At 42.3% G+C, this 27658-nt stretch overlaps 1 protein-coding gene across 2 annotated transcripts in view; it reads left to right on the top strand.

Annotated features, from left to right (window-relative positions):
* The window catches only part of DPYD (dihydropyrimidine dehydrogenase), a 1460234-nt gene that overhangs the window by 548550 nt on the left and 884026 nt on the right, over nt 1-27658 (top strand). For both annotated transcript variants that reach the window (XM_088479173.1, XM_088479172.1), the window contains exons 7-8: nt 2506-2587; nt 10447-10534. In XM_088479173.1, coding sequence (XP_088335299.1) covers nt 2506-2587; nt 10447-10534 — 170 coding nt within the window. The remainder of the gene's footprint in view (nt 1-2505; nt 2588-10446; nt 10535-27658) is intronic.

Below are 27658 nucleotides of genomic sequence, written 5' to 3'. Positions count from 1 at the left end.
GCATGCTGTCGGTGCAAATGCTTTGCAATTGCAATTATTAGCATACTTTCACAGCAGAGCTGCGTACACAATTACAGCCACAATCGCATCAGCGATCCTTGCTGAATCAGGCCCAGAGTCTACTGAGCAGATCTATTGAATGTATTATTACCTTTCATTAATGAAGCGTCAATATATTACTCAGCATTGTACATTGAGGGGATTATAATACAAACCTATTACTTACAACGACATGAAACAGTAGGTGAAGACTGTCCTTCCAAATAAGATTGCAATCTTGTGGCTTGTGTGGAGTTTGTATGTTCTCCATGTGCTTGCATGTGTTTCCTTCAGGTGCTCCGGTTTCCTGCAACATTTCAAAATATACTGGTAGGTTAATTGGCTCCCAACAAGAATTATCCCTAGTGTGTATGTTTGTGCGTGTATATGTACATGTGGTAGGGAACATAGATTGTAAGCTCCACTGGGGCAGGGACTGATGTGAATGGACAAATATTCTCTGTAAAGCGCTGCGTAATATGTGGGTGCTATATAAATTCCTGGTAATAAATATATAATAATCTAAAAGCCATGGGGAGCAATTCAGACCTAAGGCAGTGGAATAGCAATTGTAACGGCTGGTAGAGAAAAGTGGCTATTGTTTGTAAGGCAGCAGTATTAATAATCGCCAATACTAAAACTGCTATTAGAGAATGGAATTTCACTGCGGCTATCAGTGATGTGATTAGACTGTGGGGAAAAGAAAGAAAGGAATACATCTCAATCTTCCTGATTTATGTCATGACAGTCCAGATTTTGGGAAACAGTCCTGCCATCTCGCGACTGACACCTTTATCCCGACTTGTGACAAGTCGGATATATTCCCCCCTCTGTGTGCAGCAGAGGCAAGTGCCTCCAGTGTGTGCGGAAATAAAAGGATGTTTTTGTGCAGAACATGTCCACCAGGGTGAGGGATTGGTTATCATGCGCACAATGATGTGGTCATACAAAAGCCATAGCCCCATGTCCTGATTCCAAATGTACCTATGTTGGGGAAGTACTATGGAAGGTGATCATAGTAAACAGGCTTCCCATACATATAGGGAATTACTTTCTCATTTTAGTTCTTTAGTTTACTTTCATTCTTTTGTGTTTTTGGGGTAAGCTTAATATTTTTTATCGGATTGATTAAGCTGCGTTTAGTAAAATCATGGTAGCTGTCAAATCAAGCTCTTGTGTTTATGTCAGGGATGAGGAACCTCAGGACCGGGGGCCCTATAAGGCCCGCGGAATCATTTGGTGTAGCCCTCTGAGCTTTTTTCTGCTAGCCTCATCTGGATAGCAGAGTGCCTAGAATGGCACCATGCAGCCAGAATCTATGCAGCAGTGGCACCTGGTGCATCCTTAGGACACTCCAAACGGTCACACCACTGCCCTCACAGCTCCTTGGAGCATCGTCAGGATGTTCCAGGCATTGCTGTAATCACCGGCGATTGTGGCCCTGCCCCGTGAGACATCACACGGAGGGGGCATGGACGGCGCTGGGCCCGCAAATAATGTCATATATCAAAATGGCCCTTGGCAGAAAAAAGGTTCCCCACCCCTGGTTTATGTAATGACCATGATTGTGTACTTGGTAAATAAAATAGATGTTCAGCTGTACAATGAAATGTATGTTTCCCTTGTCCAGGAAATAAAATCTATTTCTTTGTATTTATGTAAATGGAAAACAATGGTATCCTGTGCCTGAATAATCAACTGATTTGGATACATTGCAACTACCAACCACTCTGTATGTTTGTAGACATGTGTGTGTGCATACTAACACACACATTATATTTATATACTATCATAGTTTTTAAATATGCCAGTGTAAATTAATCTGATTTAGGAGTCTAACTTGTTAAATAGATTCACCAAACTGGACCGTTGCCACAGTTCATCTCAGTGGATGACCTCATTTGTCCAATCTGAGGAATTCATCTAGTAATATGGATTCCAAAGTCTTTCTATTTAAAGTTATGTTTGTTTTAAAACTTACACTATATAATTTACTCTTCCCCCTTGTTTAAAAGTTATGTGGTGCATGTACGTTTTGTATTATTCTGGTGTTTCCAGCACTGATCTCACATATGGTAGTAACACAATTTGATGATAGAATAACCTCTGATTCAGTACATGGGGGATGCATGTGCCTAGTTGCAAGAATCAAGAACTTTGGAATACAGATAAAATGAACACACAGAGGTTGTAATAAAACGACATTAAGAAAGGATATTAATGTCAAAACCCAGTTACTGTTTGCTTAAACTCATGGCAGGGAGGAGGTCTAGTGTTTGGGCATGACAAAGATAATCTGTTATAATGTGTGGCAAAGATAATGTGTAGTAATTGTTATAGATCATTTTGTGAACATTAAAGAAAAATTACCATCAAATCATTGGTTCCGCAATTACTCAATTTCTAAACTGTAAAATAATTCCTCCTAGGGTTAATTTAATTTATCTGGATTATGTGTTTCAACAGTGCATCAGAAATCCCTCAGTTCCGTTTGCCATATGATGTTGTCAATTTTGAAATTGAGCTGATGAAGGACCTCGGAGTTAAGGTAATGATAATGATAGCATAAACTGATCTGCCAGATGTAAACTGCTAAATACCATGTCCATTAGTAGCAAACAATTAAAAGCTACAGTAGGAAGAAGCAGGGAGATGTTTCCTCTTGCTCAGGGCATTTGTCTGTCTGCTGTCTGAATGCCAGTAGTCTGGAAAAGGGCAATCGATAGTTCTCATTTGGCATGCCTACATGTGATTAATTGTCCGCTAAAAAAAAAGAAACAAAACAAAGTTAAGTTGCTTTAGGGGTTCCATGTGGTGACTGGAAGGAGCAGAAGCAGCTAACAAGATCTTCTAAAGCACTGTCTTATATATGCAATTGTCAATAATGTTCTGCACTTCTTGTTAAACAGTATTTGTACAAGATTTCATTTGTATAGTACATTTTTCAAAATGTAAATCATGTAGTTTTTGGACTAATATCAGATTAGAACTATCCTAACTAGAAGCAACCCGACTACTTTTTTTTGTTTGTCCAGGAGACTACCAAATTGTGTCCAGCTCTCCCAGGAGACTACCAAATTGTGTGCAGCTCTCCCAGGAGAGTACCAATTTGTGTCCAGCTCTCCCAGGAGAGTACCAAACTGTGTCAAGCTCTCCCAGGAGAGTATCAAATTGTGTCCAGGTCTCCCAGGAGAGTACCAAATTGTGTCCAACTCCCCCAGGAGAGCACCAAATTGTTTCCAGCTCCCCCAGGAGAGTACCAAATTGTGTCCTACTCCACCAGGAGAGTACCAAATTGTGTCCAACTCCCCCAGTAGAGCACCAAATTGTTTACAGCTCCACCAGGAGAGTACCAAATTGTGTCCAACTCCCCCAGGAGAGTACCAAATTGTGTCCAGCTCTCCAAGTAGAATACCAAATTGTGTCAAACTCCCCCAGGAGAGTACCAAATTGTGTCCAGCGCTCCCAGGAGAATACCAAATTGTGTCCAATTCCCCCAGGAGAGTAGACTAGCTTCTCAGATCCCATTCATCTCACCAGTAAAGGGGATGGTTAGGGACTTTATGACACAATTTTCAGAAAATAGTGTCAAAATGCCCCCCCCCATCTCCCCCTGCTGCAATTGCGCCTAACACACTGATGTCACCCTCCTAGATCTTCTGGATGGAACAATATAAAGTCTGCCTGTATGAGTTAAAGTGCTACATTGTTTCACAAGTATAGAGACTGTTTTGCCTTTGAATGCTACTTAATAGTTTAAGGAGCCATTTTCAGGGGATATCCACAAATATTAAATAATCCCCGAATGTCCCATGGATGGACTGCAGCATATATTATCATTTAGGATTCTATGGGGGCTGCAAAGCTGTTAGATTTACCAAGCTCCGGGATGCTAAGCATTGTAGAATTTAGCTACGATGGATAAGGCCATCTCCAGATGATATTATCCTATAGTAGTTTATGGACAACATTTCACAACAATTACCATGAAAGGGTTTTTCACCTAGCCACCGCTTATGTCTGGTCACCAGACCGCGCACGTGCAGAATGGCTCTGCTTACGATATACTGTAGAAGTGAAATAATTGCTTTTACAATAATTTCACCTCTTTACACATCACAGTGACAAGCTCCTTTCAGAGCCCATCTCCATGCATGTCATTTTTAGTACAGTTGTGCGAATGTTACTTTCTTATTGACGTGAATAGCTTTGATAAGAAGTTCTAATTATCCTCTCTAAAACCCAATAATTAGTAAATATACCCCTAAATGGTGTTCAGTGATAATCCACAGCAATTCATTTAACAATTTCCACTAATGCTGCCGTGTTCAGGTTCTGTGGCCATTGCCAAGAATTTGTTTCTTTCTGAGAAATTTTTCAATCCAGGGTTCCTAAACAGAGTTTTCACTCACTAACCGACAGCCTAAAGGCCCCCACACACGGAGCGATATAGCAGCCGATTCGACAGATTGGAATGATATTGCAGCTATATCGTTCCATGTGTGGGCACGATATCGCCCGCTGCGCGCTCCTGTGGGGTCGTGCGCAAGAGATCTGGAGAAATGACAAATAATGCCATGTTGGTCTATGAAGGAGTGGGAGGGGGGTGGCATACCGGGCACCGGATGGGTCTGTGTGTGGGCACTGCCCGATCTGTCAGCCATAGGATCCTTGATCGCATCGCTGGGTACACATCGTACCATGTTTACCCAGCTTTACTCTCCCGGGGAATGGTTTCAGCAATATGCGCATGTGCAGAGATGTTGATCCCTCATTGCTGGGTATAGGTAGTGCCACTTTGCAGTCTCCATAGCAGGCAATGGGGACTGTGGTATTATGCAATAATAGAAGGACTGCTGGAGGAATCGGTGAATTCCCTGTGGTTCCCCTCTTATTAAATAAGGGAAATCAGTGATAACCGCTTTCTATGAAAAAAAAAAGGATGGTCACTGCTTGATTAATAGATTCCTTAGTGACGCCATGTTTTAAAGTGGGGACATGTTACATGTGAGGAATAATGTAATAACAATGATGCAGCAAAGCTTCATCAAGGTTACACTTGCAATAGTCAATGGGGATGACAATTAAAAAGAGAAAAAAACAATAATTACATCAGTTTTACAGTGATATGAGTTAAATAGTCTATGAAATATTTACTGTAAGTAAGGCAGTAAGAGCCATATGGTAGTTAAAGTCACATTGTTAGTTTAAAGGAGCAATACAGTATTATCTCATAGCTTAGAGAGAGATAAAGAAATAAACAATAAGCTCCTAACTGTCACTTTACAGGCTGTATTTGAAAAATTATAGTTAAGAGCTGATTGGTTGATACTATGGACCTCATTCAGAGTCGGTCGTTGCGGCCGCACGGTCGCACGCCACCGATGTTCGCTAAACTGCGCATGCGTAAAATTCGCAATGCGCATGTGCAAACTAGCTATTACGATCAGAAATTGCTCTCTCCTTCAACTTGGCCAGGTCGTTAGTTTGAGTGACAGGATGAGGCGTTTGTGGGTGGTAACAGGGGAAGGTGCATGTGAACGGGGGAGTGGAGATCCGAACGCAGGCGTGCCTGACTATGCAAACGGCGTTTTATGGGAGTGCATAATTAACAAACTAGTGTCATGGCACATGTGACATGGGAGGTTTTTACACTGACTTGATTGTAGTGCTTCAGAGAGGGTATGGTCAACCTTAAGGTCTACGAGCAGCTCCGATGGTTCCCGATGGTCTCGATTAATCCTTATGTGCCCGGAGATGACGTGTAATGGGAAAGAGAAGGGAGCGTATTTTTAGTCTTACGGCCGCATCCTCCCCTCGCTCGTCCAGCTAACGATCCCATCTTAACGACGCAACTTGCGAGCGCTTCATTTGCATATCCGGCCCCTTTTACCTTACGACCGCGCGGCCGCAACGACCGACTCTGAATAAGGTCCTATATCTTTCACAATTTTATCACTTGCCAAGCTTTCATGAATACCCCCTAAATTTCACCCTAGAATTTCTGGATAGAAATATGTAACTTACTCCTTATATGCCCCAGTTAACCATCTGTGCATCCAGAAGCATCCAGAAAATCTGGCTTACTAATATGGACCCATACAAATATTCATAGCCATAAATCTAGTCCTACAGTCATCCTGTTTCCATCATCAAGATATGGATCAGCAGCTTCTGCATGCAAGCTATGTCATGCAATCTAGCAGAGTACTCACACTGCTTCAGACCCTTTATTTGTAAATTCTGCATTTCACAGGTTTACATTCTATAAATAAATCTGGGGTAACAATCAGGTTGATTTTCACTACTTTGTGATGTGATTGATGTTAAAGGGAGAAGTCCGGAAGGCAAAAAAATATAAAAAATAGGGGAGTCTGCATGGAACACTTACAGCCAAATTCCACCAGAGAAAACAGCAGAAATGGAATGAGGCACATATTCTGCAAAACAGTTTTGGAAATTTAGCTCGTATTAAATGCAGGTTGTGTTAATTCTCCTCCACCATACTCCCATAAGCACATTCTGCAGGTTCAGTTGAAATAGGTGCAGCCTTTTATTTAGTTTGCTGAAGTTGCTCAAAATATGATTACTGGTCTCCAAACACATTTGATTGGGCAAAATAGGATGTCATTAGACAGTGATGTATATATTTGTGTTTAAGCTCCTTGAGGTTTAATTTAATTAAATATAATTATGATAATATTAATTAGATAATCCCGTGTCCCGAAAGGTTGTGCAGTTTGTGTGCTCAGAACAAATTCATTTTATTCAAAGCTACAGTACCTATTATACAGTACCTACAGAACAGATCAATCTGATCTCACTTGTTTGCTGAAAGTACTGTTTTTGGATTGTTTGGTCCAATATAAAGCACTTATAGCCTGCATTTTCGAGACTACAGAAAGGCACGTTATTACTGTACACTAGGAAGCATTGCACCCTACCAGTACTATTTCATTTTTCAGTTACACACATAAACCATATTGTTTACAGTGTAACTTCTCTATTTTCTCCAGAGCGGAAAATGCATATGCTTTTAGTAGTTTGCCAGCATATTGCAATGCACAGTAATGAGATGTTTGCTTTTAGCAGCAAATTTCCACATATTTCCATTATTGTGCCATGACCCTAGCTCCCTGTGCTCTCCGGGATTTCAGTGCTGTACAAATAGTTGACGTAACTGCAGCCAGTAGATAATGACATGAGTAGAAATGGAGATATTGTTTACAACAATATACAGCATTGAAATGTTCTTATTCAAAACAAATTAGGAGTACTGTACGTCAGCTGAATAATGTATTTTTATTTTTTTCTTTCGTTTTGAGAACTTAGAGCAAAATTGACTAAAGTATAACTTATTCAATGCTCCATGGATAGTTAAAGTAGGGACTCCATGCATATATGATTCATAAAACAAGCTCTACATTATATTTGCTGTCACTCTTCCCACAAGTTGGCAGAAGGACAGAATTGTATATACTGTAGTAATAAATACATTCTAAGGATTTGTGTTACAAGATGGAATAAAATGAGTTGTGGTAAAGCTGGTTACAATTGTTATATTGTATAGAACCTGGTACCTCAAGAATAACTTTGAGAGGAGGACATTGGAAGTAAGGAACGAGGTAGCTGCTGCTAATATAGATTATTGCTTTGTTCTTTGTTAAGTCTCCCATGTGTATCCTGTTGAATCCATGACTCTGAAGAAGTCAATTTAACAATCTGTACAGGTGTAGCTAGCGTTATCCAAATGTGATCTTTCAGTAAGCCCTAGATAACGAATTCTGAACCATTATACAGTACAAAGATGCACTCCAAGGTCAAATCAGAGTGTAACTGATACATAGAAAATACATTCTGTGTAGGATAATGGTGACTGCTTCTGTAAACAATGCTGGCCTTGACTTTTGGCATAATGATGGCTTCCAAGCTTCAACGAATGTTAATGCTGGGTAATACATGATGTATGTACCCAGCGATGGCACGATACATTGCTCCATCCATTCACACTGCATGATGCAGTGGACGACGGTGCAATGTGTATTTCCATGCTGCATTTAGCAGCATGGCGTCAATCATCACATTGGCCCTGATTCAGAGCCGGTCACTATTTGCGCTCGCTCGTCCAGAAAATAGGGGTGGCTATTCAAATGAACCATTCGCTGTTTGCGGTCTGTTCACGCCTCTAGGTCTGAACGAGCGAACAAAACTTGCGTTCGTTTTTTGGGAAACTACGCCCCTTGGCCGCTCGCATCCTACGTCATGTCTGCTATTTATTAGATTAATCGAGTACATCGACCAGGGTATGAGCTGCTCGCTATTCTTGTGGTTGGTTTTTGCTACCACAATTTTGCGAGCAGTTCTGGCTCTAAAATAACCCAGTGATGTGGTCAATGACGCTGCTGTTTTAAATATGCACACCCATAAAACGCCCATTTTGACCTTTAAGCATGCCTGCGATCGGATCTCCACTCCCCGTTTTCAAGCACCTTCCCCTGTTACCACCCACATACGCCTCATCCTGTCACTCAAATTAGCAGGCATTCGCTATTTTGCGAGCACATGAATTTCGGCCGCACTGACTGGTTCGCGCATGCGTATAATGATCCGTGCGCATGCGCAGTTGGGCAAACATCGCTCGGAGCGAACGAGCTGCCGCTTACGAGTGGCTCTGAATCAGGCCCATTGTCTCATCTGCTATGCTGTATAGCAGATTGGACGATGTGATGAAAGACCTGTGGGCATGCACCATCGGGTGACCACACTATGTAATCTGCATAGTGTGTACACCCAATATATCAGAACGATATATTGTGCAATGGATTGCGTAGTGTGTGCCCAGCTTAAGCCCTCTTGGCAATGTAGTGAATGAATTTACTTGCAAATCTGTTTTATAATTTGGTCAATTTTTACATAACAATTCACCGATACTAAGGTTATTTTCTACAGTAATGTATAATCATATTATTGCCTCCAAAGTACTATAATCTAACTAATTTGTAGCCAACAATGAAGTATGTGATATGGGTTACAGAGGAGTTGGTGGGCAAAATGTAATATGGTGCCATTTGTCACAACTGCAGATTTTTTGGGGCAATTTTGCACCAAGATTCCTGATCGATTTGTCTTTTTTTAAATTGCCACCTTTAATTACTGCAACAAAGTCACAAAGAAAATAAAAATGTTATTAATTTGCACTCTATTACATTTGATTTAATATGTTGAATTTGAACAAAAATATCCCAACATCTGCCCAAACCCCTTTTATGCTGGGTACACACTTAACGATGTGTACTTAGCACGATGTCATGCGCGGCGGGTCCCGGCGGGGGTGCCGGCATCGGCAAGTGCTTACACACTCCCCGATGCCGACAGCGATGGAACAACAGCGGGGGCCATGCTGCATTCGGCAGCATGGCCCCCGCTGACGATATACCCCGTTGGACTTGCACGCAGGTCCGACAGGCAATGTTGCTGATGACACACGGGAGCGCACATCGTCAGCAACATAGCGGGTACACACTGCCCGTCTAGTGTGTACCCGACTTTACATTGTTCTGTTTTCACTGCATGGTGAACATGCAAGTTACATAAACTGAAATGAGAATTCATCATTGGCTATTGAACAAAAATATGCTTGGGGATGTTATGAATACAGATGAATGACCATGAGTAGTAAAACTGGTGCATGCTCAATCTCTAAAACTGGTGCATGCTCAATCTCTGCATTATCTGATTGCCATCTCTATTTTGATTAAAAGTCCATGAGTAAACACACTCCATCGCCTTGTTCCATAAACCAGGAAGAGACACTTTGTTTAAGATACAATGAACAATCAGACACTTGTCCTAGAGAATGCTGATTCTATCATCTACCTGCAATTTTCATCCACTCAGACAGAATTTCATGTGGGCAGGCAAGCTAAAGCAGAATTGATTTCAATGTCCCCGGATTGTGCATCTTGTCTAGCGGAAGGAATCTCTAGATGCAGCATTGCCCTATATTGCAATCTCCTCAGCGCACTATTCACCATGCAGTGAAATCAACACAAAACAGGGGAGATTAAATGCAGGTAGAAATGTAACTTTACCTTACATAACCTACTTTAAATGGCAATATCTTATTTTATATTTATCCACTGCTATGCCTTAAAATGTGGTTAGAGATATTAAATGTCTGTTCCTTCCCTACATTGTGCATTGTTAGAAATAGAAAAAGAACCTTCTTTCTAATCACATTTTAATGAGCAGTTTGCAAATCATATTATGTATCCTCTTTGTCTTATCCATCCTGTCTTATTCTCCTCCAGGCTTTCAAAGTTTTTACTCTGTTTCCAAACACTCTTTCCTCTTATTAGGTTACATTACATTAGTTTTCCTAATTGGCAATGTATTTTCTTTTATAAGGTAATTGAGGGCAAGGGCCTGGGAATGCATGGAATGAATATAAGATCTCTGATGGAAGAGGGGTTTGCAGCAATATTCATCGGCATAGGTGAGTTTTCCTTGTCATTGTTTTGTAGTTTACAATATATTCAGCGCAGCTTCCACTCAGATTTAAATTCAGGCAAAGTTATATTTTTCCTTCATGATCCAATCGGCTGTATATGAAGGCACTGATAAAATATAACACAGCCAAATTTGCATACATTGAGTCAAATATGGAGAACAGTTTAGTGAGAATTGTACTGAATTGAGACAGAAATTATAGCAAGAAGAAAAATAGTTCAAGGTAAAATTTTAGGGTTGTCATTTGTACTTGCTGCCATTATATGCCTAAAATCAGCAGAAGGGGCACATAGATAATAATTCTTCAGACTCCAAGAAATGTCCAAATATAGGGGCCACATTTATTACTGGGGTCACAGTACTTTCACTCATCAAGACTGGGGGAAACGAACAAGAGATGGAGTGGGTGGGGCTAGAACAATCTGCTGTCATTACATGGTATTTGGATCAGGCAATGCTGTCTGTTTCTGCATAGACAAGTAAAAAGGGGGAGGAGTTAGGCCACCAGGTAGTCAATTTAAGCATTTAAACAATACAGTAGAGTGTAACTAGAACTCCTTGTCAAACTGGGGAATAGAAACTATGGTGTCAAACTCCGATCTACAGTACATGAAATACACGCCATACATAAAATTGTGTAATTATCCTCAAGCGTACAGAGTTCTTCAATCATGGATCTCAGACCTTGCATGTACAATGATGGCCTACACCTGATGATACTATCATAACTACCGTAGGTGCAGGGGTTGCTATGGGGCCTGGGTCATCTCCGGGGCCCGGCCGTCCGTCTGCACCTACACTGCCAGGCAAGCCGTGGTTGCGTCCTCCATTAGCAATGTGCTGCGCATTGCAGGCACATCTGCCATCCCGGTCGACTCCACCCCGTCTCTCCGTTTCCATGCCTAAAACTAACCCTCCCCCCCCGAGGCTAACAGCTAAGGGCGCCTGCTGTACTTACGATCAGGATGCCGGCTGTCGGGATCCTGGCGTTGGCATCTCCACTGATGTCGGGATTCCGGCACCAATCTTCTGTCAACAGTCCTGGATTCCGGCGCCAGTATTTCATCAGCCAGCATCCCGGTCGTAGGTTTTTTAACTACATCTCAGCTGGAGAACAGGGAACATGTTTACTTCTCTGGAGGTCTAGACCCTGATACACTTGTTTCAGTCAGAACTAAACAACAGCAACATAGGTTGCACATAGGGTGGCCTCCTGTGTTGTGGCTAGTGCTAGATACGCTACACATATTTAATCCCTAAAGCCTCACAAACTGGGCTTATCCTTTAAATCAATATCAATAATAAAGCTGATTAAATAGTTTTGTAGCAACAGTAGGTATTAAAATCATGGTCTTTCCTATAATGTTTCCTTACCTAGGTAATATAAAGTTCGAAACACCCACTAAGTAATTTATTAAAACCAGAACAAATAAAATAGTTAACATATATTATCAAACTACCTATTACAAATATTAAGAAAAGATCTTTTGAATGCTAGATTTTGAGAAAATTACAAGTCATTAGACTTTACAGGGGGAATTCAGTTGATTTTGCCTGGTGCTGATGGTGCCGAACGTCCAGCAGAGCAATTCAATTGTTGCCATGGGAGCACACATTTGTGCTCGCAGCCCCCCAGGCAGGTGAGCAAAAATTTTGCGATAAGTCGGCACTTTGGGTGCCCAAACTGGAGTTTGGGAACCCAAAGCAGGACTTTAGAAGGATTTAGCTATTTTATGCAGCTAAACCCTGTCTATTTGGGCACAACTTGTGCGATATGCATGGATGCCCATAAACAATTGAATATCGCATGACTATTTCCCATTACTGGGAGATAGCGTGCGATAAAACAATTGAATTGCCCCCTACGTGTCTTAAACAATGTGAAACTACACAATCAAGCACTGTTATGTTTTGGACCGTCCCTTTCTTATAAGCTACTGTGTTTTTTTTTTCATTGTCAAGTATAATTCAATCACTATGATGAATTAACATATTGTACTAGTTCTCTATACCTAGTGATGCAATAAACAGCATTTGTAAAGGAGGAAAATGTTCTAGTCCAGTAAGTGTGGCCATTTACTGTAGGTTTGAATTATCTAAATTTACAGCATGTCAAGAGAAAATGCATTTGTCAAGTGTTATACTTTTTTCCCCGGTGCACAGGCTTGCTCCTGTCATTTTACTCAATGAACTGAGATGATTGAGAGATATATGGTTCCTCTAATGGTGTTCAGGAGTAAACACTGGTTTCTAGATCTTTAAGCATTTCACCTGAATTGATCTGTATTCATTCAAACACTCAAGAATGCAGTGCATAAGACATATTAATTCATCACAGTGGAATACTGCATGTACAGTCCTGGCTCATTGCATCTCAATATCACATAAGAAAAACAGAAAGTTGCTTTCAATACACGTACTTGCAGCATGCATCAAATCAAGCTTTGCAGCGTGAAGTGTTTGTGTGTTCCGTGTTCCACATCTCAAATCATAAAAAACAAATTCAAGTGGTTTCCTGTGAATTTATATGGTATAAAAGTGCCAACAGAATAGTATAGCAGACATTTATCTGTGTAATATGTACATTATGGGCTGTATCCATAAATGACTTCTGCACAGCTGATGTGTTTGGCTACATTTTATTTTATGTTTAGGAAACATTCCATGGTTATTGCTATTCAGTTACCATTTTCATTTCCTGTAATGAAGGATTGTATTTCTAAAAAAGCTTATGCTGATGATAAATGAGTAGAATAGGTTCTTTGAAAACCGAATCAGGGGAGGATATGAATTGTGTGTATTACTATTATTGCCTCCCTTATCCACTGCATAATCCAGAAATCCTGATTATAATCATATACATTTTGGCCTGTTCTTCAAAGGAGTCTTGCACCAGCCAACTGACCGTGAGTGCGTAACACAATAAAGCAGGAAATGCTACTGCCATGTATGTGTATGTATCTGTGTGTGTATATATATATATATATATATATATATATATATATATATGAGTGTGTTTTTGTGTATATATACATATATTATGTGTGTTTGTGTATAGATGTGTGTGTGTATATACTGGGGGCTTACTACAGGGGGCATTACTGGAAGCACTACAGGGGGCATTATTGGTGGCTCACTACAGGGGGCATTATTGGGGGCTCACTGCAGGGGGCTTTACTGGGGGCTCATTACTGGGGGCTTACTACAGGGGGCATTACGGGGGCTTATTACAGGTGGCATTACGGGGGCTTATTACAGGGGGCTTACTACAGGGGGCATTACAGGGGACTTACTACAGGGGGCATTATGGGGGCTTACTACAGGGGGCATTACTGGGGGCTTTTTACAGGGGGCTTACTACAGGGGGCTTTACTGGGGGCTTACTACAGGGGGCATTACTGGGGGCTTTCTACAGGGGGCTTACTACAGGGGCATTACTGGGGGCTTACTACAGGGGGCATTACTGGGGGCTTTCTACAGGGGGCTTACTACTGGGGGCACTACAGGGAGTTTACTACTGGGGGCTTACTACAGGGGGCTTACTACTGGGAGCACTACAGGGGGCTTACTACTGGGAGCACTACAGGGGGCTTACTACTGGGGGCACTACAGGGGCCCTTACTACTGGGGCACTGCAAAGGGGGACCACTACTGGAGGTACTGCATAGGGGGACCATTACTGGGGGGCACTACATAGGCGGCACTGCATAGGCGGACCTCTACAGAGGGCACTGCACAGGGGGACCACTACTGGGGGAACTGCATAGAGGGGCAGCAGCTGGTGCTGGCATAGGTGCTGGGGGGTGGTACATTTTAATTTGGGGGGGCACCAACATTTATCTTGCCTCTGGGCACCTGGGATGAAGTTACGGCACTGATCGGATGCAGATCAGGCAGACTTCTTCAGTGAGCCTATGGTCATTCAAAATGGCTGCCATAACTGAGACGTCGGAGCCATGTTAACTGCATACGGGATCGCAGATGTAGGATGTGACATGCCCCCGAAATGGTCGAGACATGCCAGCATTTTTAGCCAACACTTAAAGACTTGCAGTGTGTGACTACTGTAATGTATCTTGTCGCATGCGCGCAGCGACTCAGATACATGCACAGTGGCAAAAAATTGCTCTAGCTGCTAATAAATCAGCACAGCATACAACTCTAAATCAGGCCCATAGTGTGTGTATATATGTGTGTGTGTATATATATATATATATATATATATATATACGTATATCATATATACTTTTTGTGCGTATATATATATATATATATATATATATACAAGAGGAGGCATGTGGCCCCAAAACGTTGATGAAACTCATGTATGATTGACTAACTCAGCACCATTCTTCACCTTTTACCTGGACACTGAGTGCCGCCTATTGTGTACATATGTTGTGGGTTCGCCGTTCCCTGTAAAGGAGAGCACCGGAGCAAGCACCACCTTTCTATTGTTTGTGAGTGCCGGATCATTGCTGTATTTTTATAAAATATAAATACGTGTATATATATAATGACCATAAGCAGGCACTCAGGAACTGTTGCAAGTACCAGGGTGCTCAATAACTGTCACACCTCACATGTCTTGTGGTGTGTGACTTAATCATAACCATAGATAAAAAATAGCACTCACTTCAGAAAAAAATCCACCATTGAATTAATGTTCAATGAACAAAGTAAATTATACTGGTCATGTGCGGTACTTATCTAAAGGCAGCTAGTCCGTAAATGTCACCATAATCTGTTCCAGAATGGTCGACATTTCGGTCACAGATGCGACCATTATCAAGACCACTCAGCACCAGAAATGAACCGCCACCATCGTAGCATGGTACATACAGGGCTGCCATCAGAAATTGTGGGGCCCGGGACTGACAGAATAGGCAGGGAACCCCCCTTCCATAATTCAATGCAGTCTGCCCTGCCTTTTTTTTATATATATATCACCTCACTCTCCCCCCTTGAATGCACCTCACTCTCCCCCCTCGAATGCACCTCACTCTCCCCCTCGTGAATGCACCTCACTCTCCCCCCCGTGAATGCACCTCACTCTCCCCCTCGTGAATGCACCTCACTCTCCCCCTGTGAATGCACCTCACTCTCCCCCCCTTGAATGCACCTAACTCTCCCCCCCATGTATACACCTCTCTCCCCCCATGTATGCACCTCTTTCTCCCCCCTTGAATGCACCTCACTCTCCCCCCCATGTATGCACCTCACTCTCCCCCCTTGAATGCACCTCACTCTCCCCCCCCTTGAATGCACCTCACTCTCCCCCCCTTGAATGCACCTCACTCTCCCCCCATTGAATGCAGTCTGTGCAGGGTCAGCGGTGCATCTACGGTCTGACTCCTGCCTTTTTTTAATTACCTCCCCCCGGTTATTGTGCGCAGTTTCCCCACTTACCTTGTTTGCGATGAGATCCGGTGGTGGCTACTTCCTCCATGGTCCACTGCAGCTCCTCTTCTTGATCTGCGGCTCCTCCGACGTCGACCCTATCCTCCAATTGCGCGCGTGATGTCATGACGTCAAGCATGCTGACTCCAAAACAAGCTTTATTGAAAGCTTGTTTTGGAGTCTGACTGTGCCACTATTAAGCTGGTGGAGGAGTGGCCCGAGTGGGCCGGGCTGCCTCCTCCAGCTCCATCAGTAGTAACGGGGACGGGTCGGCGGGCTGTAGCAGCGGCAGCTGGGCCCTCTTCCCTCTCTTCAAGGGGGTAATTCAGGCTGCAGGCTCTGCAAAGGTGTGGTAGCGGGCGGGCCCCGGCGTGCCCCCCCCCGGTGCAGCCAGAGGCCGGGCCCGGGACTCCAGTCCCGGCAGTCCCCCCCTGATGGCGGCCCTGGGTACATATATATATATATATATATATATATACGTATATCATACTTGCCTACTTTCCTGGGACCTGCGGGAGACTCACGATTTTTGACGTATATGTATGTGTGTGTGTGTATGTATGAACTGCTAGTCATCTACAAACTTTTCCTAAATCCATTGATCTTCTTTGTCAGAGAATTCTTAGTTAGGTCTTTAACCTTATTCCAATATGTAATTCTACTTTGAACAGTGAAAATTTCATTTTGATGAACTATTTGGTCTATTGGACAAACTATTACCTGCCTGCTGAAACATCAGAACTACCAGCCTTTAGCTCATCACTTTGAATCAGAGTGGTTATACAGCCAAGGATTTTACTTCCCACATTGTTTTATGCTATCTATAGACATTCCCAGAAGTGCTCTGCGAATATTACTGCTTGAGTAAATGATGGCTTTATGTATCGATTTGGCATTAGATGAGCAAATCCGGCTGAAGGATGCAAATTTGCACTTGAACTAGCCATGTTTCACTCCAAAGGGGGTAAATGCAAGATAGATTATGACAGCTTTTTTTCTTTAGTTGGCAGCTTTTTTGTTACACTGCAACGTATAGATGTTTTCATAGGACACACAGCACACCATAGGAATGCCAAGGTGCAAAACAGAACTTTCCCTCTTGATTTACTCCTAAAAAAATTGAGACCCTAATGGAATTAAATTATTTGGTGACATCAGGATCCTACATTATTTCCCGTACAACTCGTATTGCGCAGAGCATCTTTTTTGCATGTTTTTGCTTGAATATGCATCTTAGTCACAATACAATGCAGCAAAACTGCTTAACAAGACTGCACTGGTTATTGTCATATGTGACATTTGTACAAATCTGTATACAAAGTGCTACTATGCATCGGACATGGCTTTTTTCACCACAAATTCCATTGTGCTTCATCTGTGACTTTGTACATATTTAAGACTTATGGGTCTATGTACTAAGCCTTGGAGAGAGATCAAGTGGATGGAGATAAAGTACCGACCAATCAGCTTCTAACTGTTTAAAGAATGATTGTTAGGAGCTGATTGGTTGGCACTTTATCTCTGTCCACTTCATCTCTCTTCAAGGCTCAGTACATAAACCCCTAATTCCTGTATGGTTAAAGTCACAGCCAGCCGTCACTGGTACAGACTGAAATGTGCTTCGCTGCATCTGGGGTGCGAAAAAGACTCAAATTTATAGCAAAAGTCACTAAGCTATAGTGCTTGGTGTGATTCACTCTCGCTATATGGCGTATTGAGGCAAGGTGTATGAGGACACATCTGTAATCACTCTGTTGCACAATGTCAAAGATGGATGGTGTTTCCCTTTCGCTGCCACTCTGCAAAGCATAGTAGTGGCAAGTGGGGGAGTTTGACTGGTGCGGTACAGCTGTCAAACCATAACACAGGTGTCCTAAGATGAGCATAAGGAAGAAACCTCCCATGAAGCAAATGGATAGGAGCTCACAACAATGAAAGAGTGTTAGGAGGTGGCTAAGGGTCAGCCTAGAGCTTAGTAAGTCTTTGGCACACCCCTGGTGGTGCATTACTCAGAGACTGCTTATAACATTGTGAATATTGGGGTTCCTTGAACCATTTTGCAAACACTCTTCATCAATGGGCACTCACTGTGAAAGCACATTTTGCATGGCAGCTTGAACATGGTTTATTGTTGTCTGTGTGTATGAGATCTCCTGAAATAGAGCAATGTGCAAACATGATGTACACCAATACAACAGCAAAGCAATCACCCGTGGTTGCGTATGCTTGGTTCCGGAGGATGCAAAAACACACAAGATACTCTTTGCAAACAAGCATACTTGCAACTCAGCACCAGGCCCATAGAAGGTCTAGAGAGACATACTGTATACAATATCTCATGTATTTATTATCTTGCATCACTTGTGTAAATTGTGCCTTATGGGACTAGTTTAGAGTGAAACGTAAAATGTGACATTTGTGTACAGGAAAAGATGCTTCTGTACTCTATGGCTGTATTTTCTATTAAACATACTGTATCTTAATACACATGCACAGAGCTAAGTTGAGGTATCATCATTTCCAACTCAAAAACTTAGCCCAGGCCCATGAGACTGGTATTTTTTTTCCTCCTGAGAGATCTATCTCTAAGACAAATGTAAATCAACATCAGAAACCTCTCTAAGGGGCATGACTGATCTGCATCTCCAAACCTTTACTCCACTGAATTTACATTTGCATACTCCTAAAATATGCTGCAGAAAAAACACATCCAAAAGGTGAGTGTATGCAGTGTAACCAATAACACGCCATTTGTATATTTATGGTGCATATAGATTTATGTCTAATCAGACTCTATGGGTCTGATTCTAAGTTGGACCCAGTTGAGACCATCCTTGGGTCTTTTAGCGCAGTCACATCTGTAACATTATGCTAATGCCGCTACAAAGCCTGACCCTGGTGTACAGAACATCTGGATGTCCAAATGTGCAAACACTGAGGTTCCCATTGGCAATGTCTATAGTCGCAGCATTACTGTCTGGTGCATCTTTAGATGCTATGTGAGTGGTTCAGCCTCTTGATACGCAACCACCTGCAACACTTCCATAAGACACACTCCCCTGTTACCTCCCAGTCACTGTCCAGGAACGTCCCTTACATTTCTGCTGCCATGGGCAGGGGCGCCGAGATGGGGGGAGAGCGGGTACAAATTACCCGGGCTTGCTGGAGGGGCCCGGCGGGGGCCAAGGTCCGGTACCGCCCTCACTCCCTTCTACATCATAGCAGTCCAGCACACGCTGCTGTATGCAGGGCTGCAGTGGGAGATTTCTCGAAGCTGCTAAGCAGCAGCTGGAGCTGTCTCCAATGCCTATGGGGGGAGCGATCACGCTGATCGTGCCCCCCATTGGCTGTGTGCCAGGCTGAGGGACTCACAGCGCCCCCCCCCTCCCAGCACGCAGCGCGCGGCTAAAATTGTTTTTTTATATAAGGTGACGTGGCCACGCCTCCCACGATTAGGCCACACCCCCTGTCACCCGGGCCTGATGCGGCTCTTGGCGGCCCTGACCATGGGTCTAAATTTGATCTGAGACTCTGTACATACAAAATTGGGATGCAAGCATGGTGCGACTCAGACTCACGTGCAAACAAAAAAATATTGCTCCATAGCATCCGACATCGTGTTCTGAATCAGGCCCTTTGTGTTTGCTTCCATTACATATTTTTATACTTGTACTCTGAGTACAAAATTTACTGAGCAATATCTGCTGGTTCATGGTGGGTTTTATCCTGAAATGTAAAACTACATTTTGCATTTCTGAGTTAAATCCACCAATAAGCAGCAGCTTGCAAAAGCCAGCGCTTAATAACAATTTAATTTTCAGTTTTGATTAATAACTAATAATAATAACCCCCAATTTGTTTTTATCGCAGACATTAAAAGCTCACTTTGTATATGATTGTATATCTTTTTGATTTTTTTTTTTCTGAATATAGTCTTTTGATTTTTATTCACCTGTATAGAGAGCGAGAACAGTTTAACATAATCTTATACAGTCAAGTGAAGCATGTAGAAAAACATTTCTAATTTTAGTCAATGAATTTGTTAATTTACTATTTCAGAACTAAAACAATGTAACAATGTTTATGTACATATTCTGGTCTACTGTAACATCTTTTTCTAGAATAAAATCACACGGCTTGATTCAGATATGTACGTACACCCGATGGTTTATGTACATATCCAATGTTTTTGGGTCTGCACATGTGCTGATCGAGTTCTGCAAGTTAGCACGCAGTGCCCCCAAGCTGCAGCATGATTGACATGCTGTGGCCGTTTGGGGGTGGCGCCGGGCAACGCTCTTGGAAACTGGGGTGTGCCGCCCACGTTTCCTGAGAGTACAGAAGCCAGGGTCTATGTCGTAGGCTGCAGATTTCCTATTCTCACAAGCAGCCAGGAGTTGGCCAGGCTGTATAAGCTTCGGCCTATGCAGTCATTCCATAGCATTATCGCGATGGTCTACAGACGCTGCTTTTGGATCGCATATGCATGCAGTAGATGTTATCTACAGTCACCTCCTGCTGCATTTGCATTTTGGCTGGACGCTATTGCACAACCGCTTAACTGCAGTTGCATGGTTAACGCAAACCGCATGCACTGCCAAATTTTTTAATTATTTATTACAAATGTTATCCAATTTATACAGTCTTGCCCAATACAAGAACTTAGAGAAGTAGCCCTATATTACAATCTAAATAATAATACAAGTAAGCTGGTAGTGAAATAGATCAATGAAGAGGAGAGTCATGTGGAGGTGGTACTATGCCAGGGTGAAGTTCCAATGCGACACACTCGACTTCAGCATATGTATAGCATGTTCATCATACTATTCTAAGACTGTCAGGAGTGGCATCAGTGTTTTAATCACACATATTTTTTTATTTACACTCTCTTTTGCCTATAAATTTTAATATTTCTTTTTTTGAGATCCTATTGAAAAAAAAAATCTATTTATTTTTAAATGGTTAGTTAATAAAAAAAATATGTTTTAACTGTTATGAAATTGAGTCCAGTGCGCAACTCATGATAGAGCTCACGTCGTCTTTAGTTTATTTCCCTATGTATATTAAGAGGTAGCATCATCAGCCACACAGATTGCAAGCACAAATGGACTTAATAAATAATATAACAACTTGTCCAGTGCAATAAATACCTAGTTAATAAAAGGTTCATTCCTAAATATAACAGATTAAAATATAAAGTCATTATGGTAGAATGAAATATATATTAAAGACTTGATAGCGGAATGGTTTTAGCAACGTCATGGTCAAACCACACACAACTTTCTTTAAATATATATATATATATATATATATATATATAGAGAGAGAGAGAGAGAGAGATATTATATATATTATATAGATATATATCACACACAACTTTCTTTAAATATATATATATATATATATTTAATTTATAGAGAGTACCTAGGGTAAAATAGACAGCAAGGTATACTTAGGTGTTATATTCTGCTTAAAACATCCCCATAATAATTATGTTACTACACCAAGCCCAGAAATGTGCACCTTCTTTGGCTATTGGTCTTAGTATGTAGTCTTGGTACAAGATATTAATTATATGGTACTGTCAAACAACAAAAACAAATGCTTGTTTTAGTTTTAGATTTTTCTTTTAAGTACCAAATCACATGTTAAAAGAACTTGTGTGTTAAAGTATAATAGGAGACTGCTAGTTAGTGCCTGGTTTCAGAACCACCATGACCAACCAAACTGTCTGGGTGCCATATTGTCTGGCTCTCTGTGTACAGCCTTTCAGATAGAGGGGTGCAGTGGCGTAAGTTCATCCCAGATGCCTAGAGGCAAGTTTAGCATTTGGTGCCCCCCGAAACATGTGACTGTATGCAGGCTATCCTCCCAAAACACCCTTTTTCGGGAGATATCTGCAGATTTATAGAATCCCCCGAATGTATCTGCATTCTGGAGACTGTCCCCGGTAGCTAACATTATCTCAAGGTGGCATTAGCTGCTGTTGTCTATGGTCTACAGATCACAAAAAGTATCAGGAGAGGGATCCCTAGCATCCCTCCCTGGCAATCTCTACCCAGACCACTCATGCACAGTAGTGCTGAAAGAGAAGTGAAGGGTTTGCATTAGGGTTGTGTATAGATCCCCTTCAGTTAATGTGCCTGGAACACATGCAAAGGGGTTGGGAACGGGATCCTGGCAGTTGGGATCCCAGCATTCAGAATTCTGTCTCCAGCATACCAATCCTTGTTGGTCAGTATGCTAACCCGCCCCCTCTCCCAACCCTAACCCTCCCTCTTTGATGCCTAACCCTAACCTTCCTCTCTAGTGCCTGAATCTAACCCACCCCTCCCTGCACCCTAAAACTAACACTCCCCCCTTAGTGCCTAACCCTCCCCCTAGTGCTCAACCCCAAACCCCGCTACTTACCTTCAGTATATCGGTGGTGAGGATGCTGAATGCATCCCATTGGGTAATATGAACATTGACATCCCGAATTCTGGGATGCCGAACGCATCCCCATGCAAAGGTATACAGCTCTCCCATCGTATACCAGAGACACAAGATAAGGGATAATATTGAAACATTGTCTATTATAAAGATGGGGACTGCACTGAGGAATGTAATGTATGTTTGTATGAAGAGTGACGGGGAGCAGTAGGTGAGGGGGGGCGCCGGACATGTCACACTGGCTTAAGAAGCTGCTGAGGAGCAGCGACATCAAAGAGCAGGGACAGGCTATATAAATAGATGTAAGCAGCAGCCGATGGTCTGACACAGAGCCCTCCACTAGTATATGGTTATGGAAGCTTCTGAGCTGCCAGGAAGAGTTGCCATGTATTGAGCGGCTGTGACGTTACACTCCGGGTATATATTTACAGCCCTAAGTAGGGTGAATATATTGTGGGCGATGGAGGAGGAGTCCCTTCAGTGCTGGTGCCTCCATTGTCTCCCATAGTTCTGCCCTGCCTCTACCTACAGTAAAAAATAATGTTATGGGATTATTTTATATTATATAAATTATATTTTACTTCATATTTTTGGTAATTTTGAAAAACAAATGATTGTGCTTTCTTCAAACTTATTTAAAACCTGTTTGCATTGTGTACTAGCTGGAGTACCCGGCGTTGCCCGGGATTTTAAGAATGTTTGTTTGCACATCATCCTCCAACAAACCTCTCCTTAGGCAGGCCTCACTAAAAGTGTGACAAACTTCTCCATCAACAGTCTCAAGGTCTTCAAAGGAAGTAGGACCTGTAACGGTGTAAAGCAAACTTCGGAGATAGAAGCATTCAAAATGTGTCAGATGTACAGTGTAAGCACGGCCAAGAGCTTCTGTTGCTCTGATACCAGGATGACCATCTACAGTTTTCTGTTTTCTGCGCATAAAAACTTTTCGAGAAGCATTCCATGTGTAATATTTTGGCAGCTCACAGTACAGCAGGGTCCTTGCAAAGTCATCATTTTGACACAGTTGTAAGAAAGAAAGAAGTCAATGTTGTTGCATAATTTGGTATAGTCAGACAGCTGAGAATGCTGGGAAAGCCTGCTAAAGCTGACAAAACATGACAACACAAAACGCTCGCTCCGAGCCGTGAGGCCCACAATGAGCGTCCAGCAAAAACTGTGTTTTTTAATTAATTAATTTCAATTTCACATTTTTTTCGTTGGCTCGGGTGTATTTTAATACGCTCGTATGTAAAATACCACGATCTTGGCTTGTAAACTGTGAATTTGTATAGAAGGACAGATGGACAAATTTTCACTTTTATATAGTAGTATATTCAGGAGCCATAGGTATGGTATAGTTGCCACTTTTGGGTCTTAATAACATCTATTATACAGTATAATCAAGTAATGTATCAGTCTAACAGCTGCACCATCAGAGCAGGAGGGAGGTCCTGTCCCTCTCCTTACAGCTCTCACAAGATGTCTGACACATTCTCTCTTCTCCCCCAGTACTGTTAGAGGCTCTGGACTGTTCCCTGTCTTGTCAGCAACTAGAGCCATCACCCCCTCACCAGGTGCATTTTATGAGAGGGTTGGGGCATGTGTGCAGCCTCCGTTTGGGCTGCCTCCTCTCTGATTGCAGCTCAGCAGCACTGAGCGCTGTAGATTCTGGCTTCATGCCAGAATCTACAGCGCATGCGCGGGTCTCTGGGAAAATGGCACCCGCACCTACTTTCCCAGGTACATCTTTTCTGCGCATGCGTAGATCACTGGGAAAATGGCCACCTCCATTTTCCCAGTGAGTGTTTGCTGCTCTACAGCGCCGGTCCGGCGCTGTGGAGCAGCACTTCGGGAATCGCCGGAGAGGTAAGTATAATTATGGGTGCAGTGTGGGCCCCCCGTGTGCCCCGCACACCCTGCACCCATTATAGATACACAACAGCCCCTCACACACATGGCCTATGACAAGCCGTCGCTATGGGTCTCGCAACCAAGGGAGCGTGCTGTCGATGGTGAGTGACAGCACACCACCTTTGGTGGGCGTGCCGGGGGCGTGGCTGGCCAGACGGAGGCGTTCCCATGGGAACGCCTACCGTCTTGGGTGGCCCCACTGACATCACAAGTGATGTCAGTGGGAGTGCTTTTGGCTCTGATAGAGCCAAAAGCACTCCAGGGCTTGCGGCAACGAGACAAGGGTCTCGTTGCAAGCCCGATGGTCGCGATGGTCTTCAGAGCGAGCGCTCTGTCAGAGCGTCCGGCTCTGAATCAGGGCCTGTATCTTGTAATGCAACATGCTGCAATAATGTACTCTATATGCAGACCCGTCCGGATTTTACAGTAACCCAAATAGCTAAGATTATGCAGAAGACGAGCTGATAGCCACAAGAAAACCCATTTAATCCAAATCTCAAAATAGATGTCTTTATAGTGTGGTTAATATTGTGACATCACTCAGCAATATTGGAAAGTACTTTTCAGTTGTTTATTATCAGTGTTACTGTTGTACTATAATGGAAGATTTTTTCAAACTAACATTTGAAAATAACAAGTCTTGGAATAAAACAATATTTTGTAATGGTAACACTGGAAGCAAATATAGCACAGGGTCAGTGAGGGAAGAGTGAATGAAAGTCAAATTTTTAAATGAAGTGCCACTTTCTCTCCAAGACTGGGCACTGACGGCAACAGATAATGTTTGATTAATGAGCGGCAGCCTTACAGCGGGTGGAAACATCTGTAAGAGATGATGTATTATTTCAGAGGTGCTGGATGCTTGCAGTATCTTGCAGATTTAAGTATGTGTGGCTGAATAAAATAAATGAGTTGCAACATGTGAAAAATGAAAGCACATTACTTACAAATGGGTTATTTTGCAATCTGGGAGATTTAAAAAAAATTGAAATAAAACAAATAAAAAATTATATATATATTACACATTTTTTTTAATTCATGATCACTTTGTCATGGGGATTTTAATGTGCTTCGAAATGTAAATCATGAAATAACTTAACCGCTTCATAAAATAAACTCAGCTGGAATACTTCCATCTATCATCTAATACAGAAATGAACAGAAATGAGGGTTCAACTTAATGTGCTGTAACCCTCTTTAAATGTTCTGAAGACAGCTTGGTGGTCACAAAATGTATGCATGTGTATGTTCAAGTGAGATGTGAATTTAGATGAGTAGATTACAGAGGGTGAGAAAATAGCAATTCTTGGGTTATGTCAGATTCTGTGATAAGACATATAGGATTTTATTTTATTTTTTTATTTTTTTAGTCCGATTGTGTTGTAACAGTTTGGCCTTGGACGAAACTTCCATTTTCTTATTTATTTTTTCCCACTTGTATGTTACATTTTCAGTACGATTGAAAATATTATCCCTAAATGTGTGTGTAATACAATATTTAAAAAAAATGCTTAACTACAGAACGTTTTGCAAATTATTTAGAAATCAGAAATGTTGCTAACTATTGCCCTTATTTTCAAGGACTGTTGGTTTGACTTGCAATGACATTGTCCTTGTTTGTTAATAAGCCAGCTACCATGAATCACTGTCTTTATGCTGAATGTGTTTTATAATGTTCGTTTACCTTTATTAACCCCCTTCTCTGCTAAGGATTTACTGTGTATTCATTTTTTATAAACACCACAAAGGAATACTTTGTGGTTCTTGCATTAAGCCACCTTTCCAAAACATCAAATGGTATAATTCTACACAGATATTTTATAATAAAATCTGTACTTTAAAATTGTAATATTGCATTTTGGGGTGTTTTTCTGCTAGTTTTTTTCCATTGTGAATTAAATGCATACAATGTGTAGGAATAATATGGTAAGCCAACATGACATACCACTGTGGAAGCTAGAAAACCATGGAGTCTATTTACTAAGCCATACTCCATACATCAGGACATCGTATCCCACCAGTCCCCCAGCACTCCACCTCCTTTCCCAGATCACCCCTCCCCATCCATTTTACAGACTCTAACATTCTTCTCCCCTGTATCTGGAGAGGAAGTCATGTCCCTCATCCGGTCCTCTTCCCCTTCCACCACCCCCCATGATCCTATCCCTTCACGTCTCCTCAAGCTACCTCTCCCCTTCTGCCTGCTACCATCTTGCTCAACTCCTCAATCTCTCCCTATAATCAGGCACTGTTCCGGCTTCATTCAAACATGCCCTTGTCTCCTCCATTCTTAAAAAACCTACCCTTGATCCTAACACTCTCTCCAACTACCGTCCCATCTCTCTCCTCCCTTTTGCCTCCATGCTCCTTGAGCGTGTTGTTTACAACAGCCTTACAACCTTTCTTTCCTCCCACTCCCTCCTTGACCCTTTTCAGTCTAGCTTCCGTTCTCTCCACTCCACTGAAACTGCCCTAACAAAAGTCAGCAATGACCTCCTTGCTGCTAAATCCTTTGGCCACTACTCTCTACTCATTCTTTTTGACCTCTCTGCTGCTTTCGACACTGTGGACCACCCTCTCCTTCTGCATATCCTTCACTCCCTTGGTCTACATGACACTGCCCTCTCCTGGCTATCATACTACCTCTCTGACTGATCATTCTCTGTCTTCTCTCATGACTCCTCTTCTCCCCCACAGCCTCTTACAGTAGGTGTTCCCCAAGTTTCTGTTGTTGGACCTCTCCTTTTCTCACTTTATACGTCGTCACTAGGTGAACTCATCAGCTCTTTTGACCTCCAATATCATCTCTATGCTGATGATACTCAGATCTACCTTTATTCCCCTGACCTTTACCCCTCTCTACTCACTCGTATCTCCAACTGTCTCTCTGCTATCACTTCCTGGATGTCCAGCGATTTCTTAAACTTAATATGTCTAAGACTGAGCTGATCATTTTCCCACCCCCCAACATAATCTCATTTCCCACTATTTCTTTATCAGTTAATGGCACAACTATCTCCTCTAGCCCCAAAGTGTGCTGTCTTGGAGTTATCCTGGACTCCTCCCTCTCCTTCAAACAACATATCCAGAATCTCTCACAGTCCTGTTATTTTCATCTTAAAAATATTTCCAAGATTAGACCCTTACTCACCCCGGATGCCACTAAAACCCTCATACACTCATTGATCATCTCCAGATTGGACTACTGTAACCTCCTCCTATCTGGCCTCCCCAACTCCCTTCTCTCCCCTCTCCAGTCTTTCCTCAATGCTGCTGCTCAGCTCATCTTTCTCTCAAAATGCTCTGCATCTGATTCCCCTCTCCTACAAGCTCTCCACTGGCACCCCTTCCCTTTCAGAACCCAATT

This window comes from Taudactylus pleione, unplaced genomic scaffold (genome assembly GCF_031769625.1).
Source record: "Taudactylus pleione unplaced genomic scaffold, aTauple2 ptg000228l, whole genome shotgun sequence".
Lineage (NCBI taxonomy): Eukaryota > Metazoa > Chordata > Amphibia > Anura > Myobatrachidae > Taudactylus > Taudactylus pleione.
Note: the sequence above shows the minus strand (reverse complement) of the source record. Positions and strands in the feature narration are given on the sequence as shown.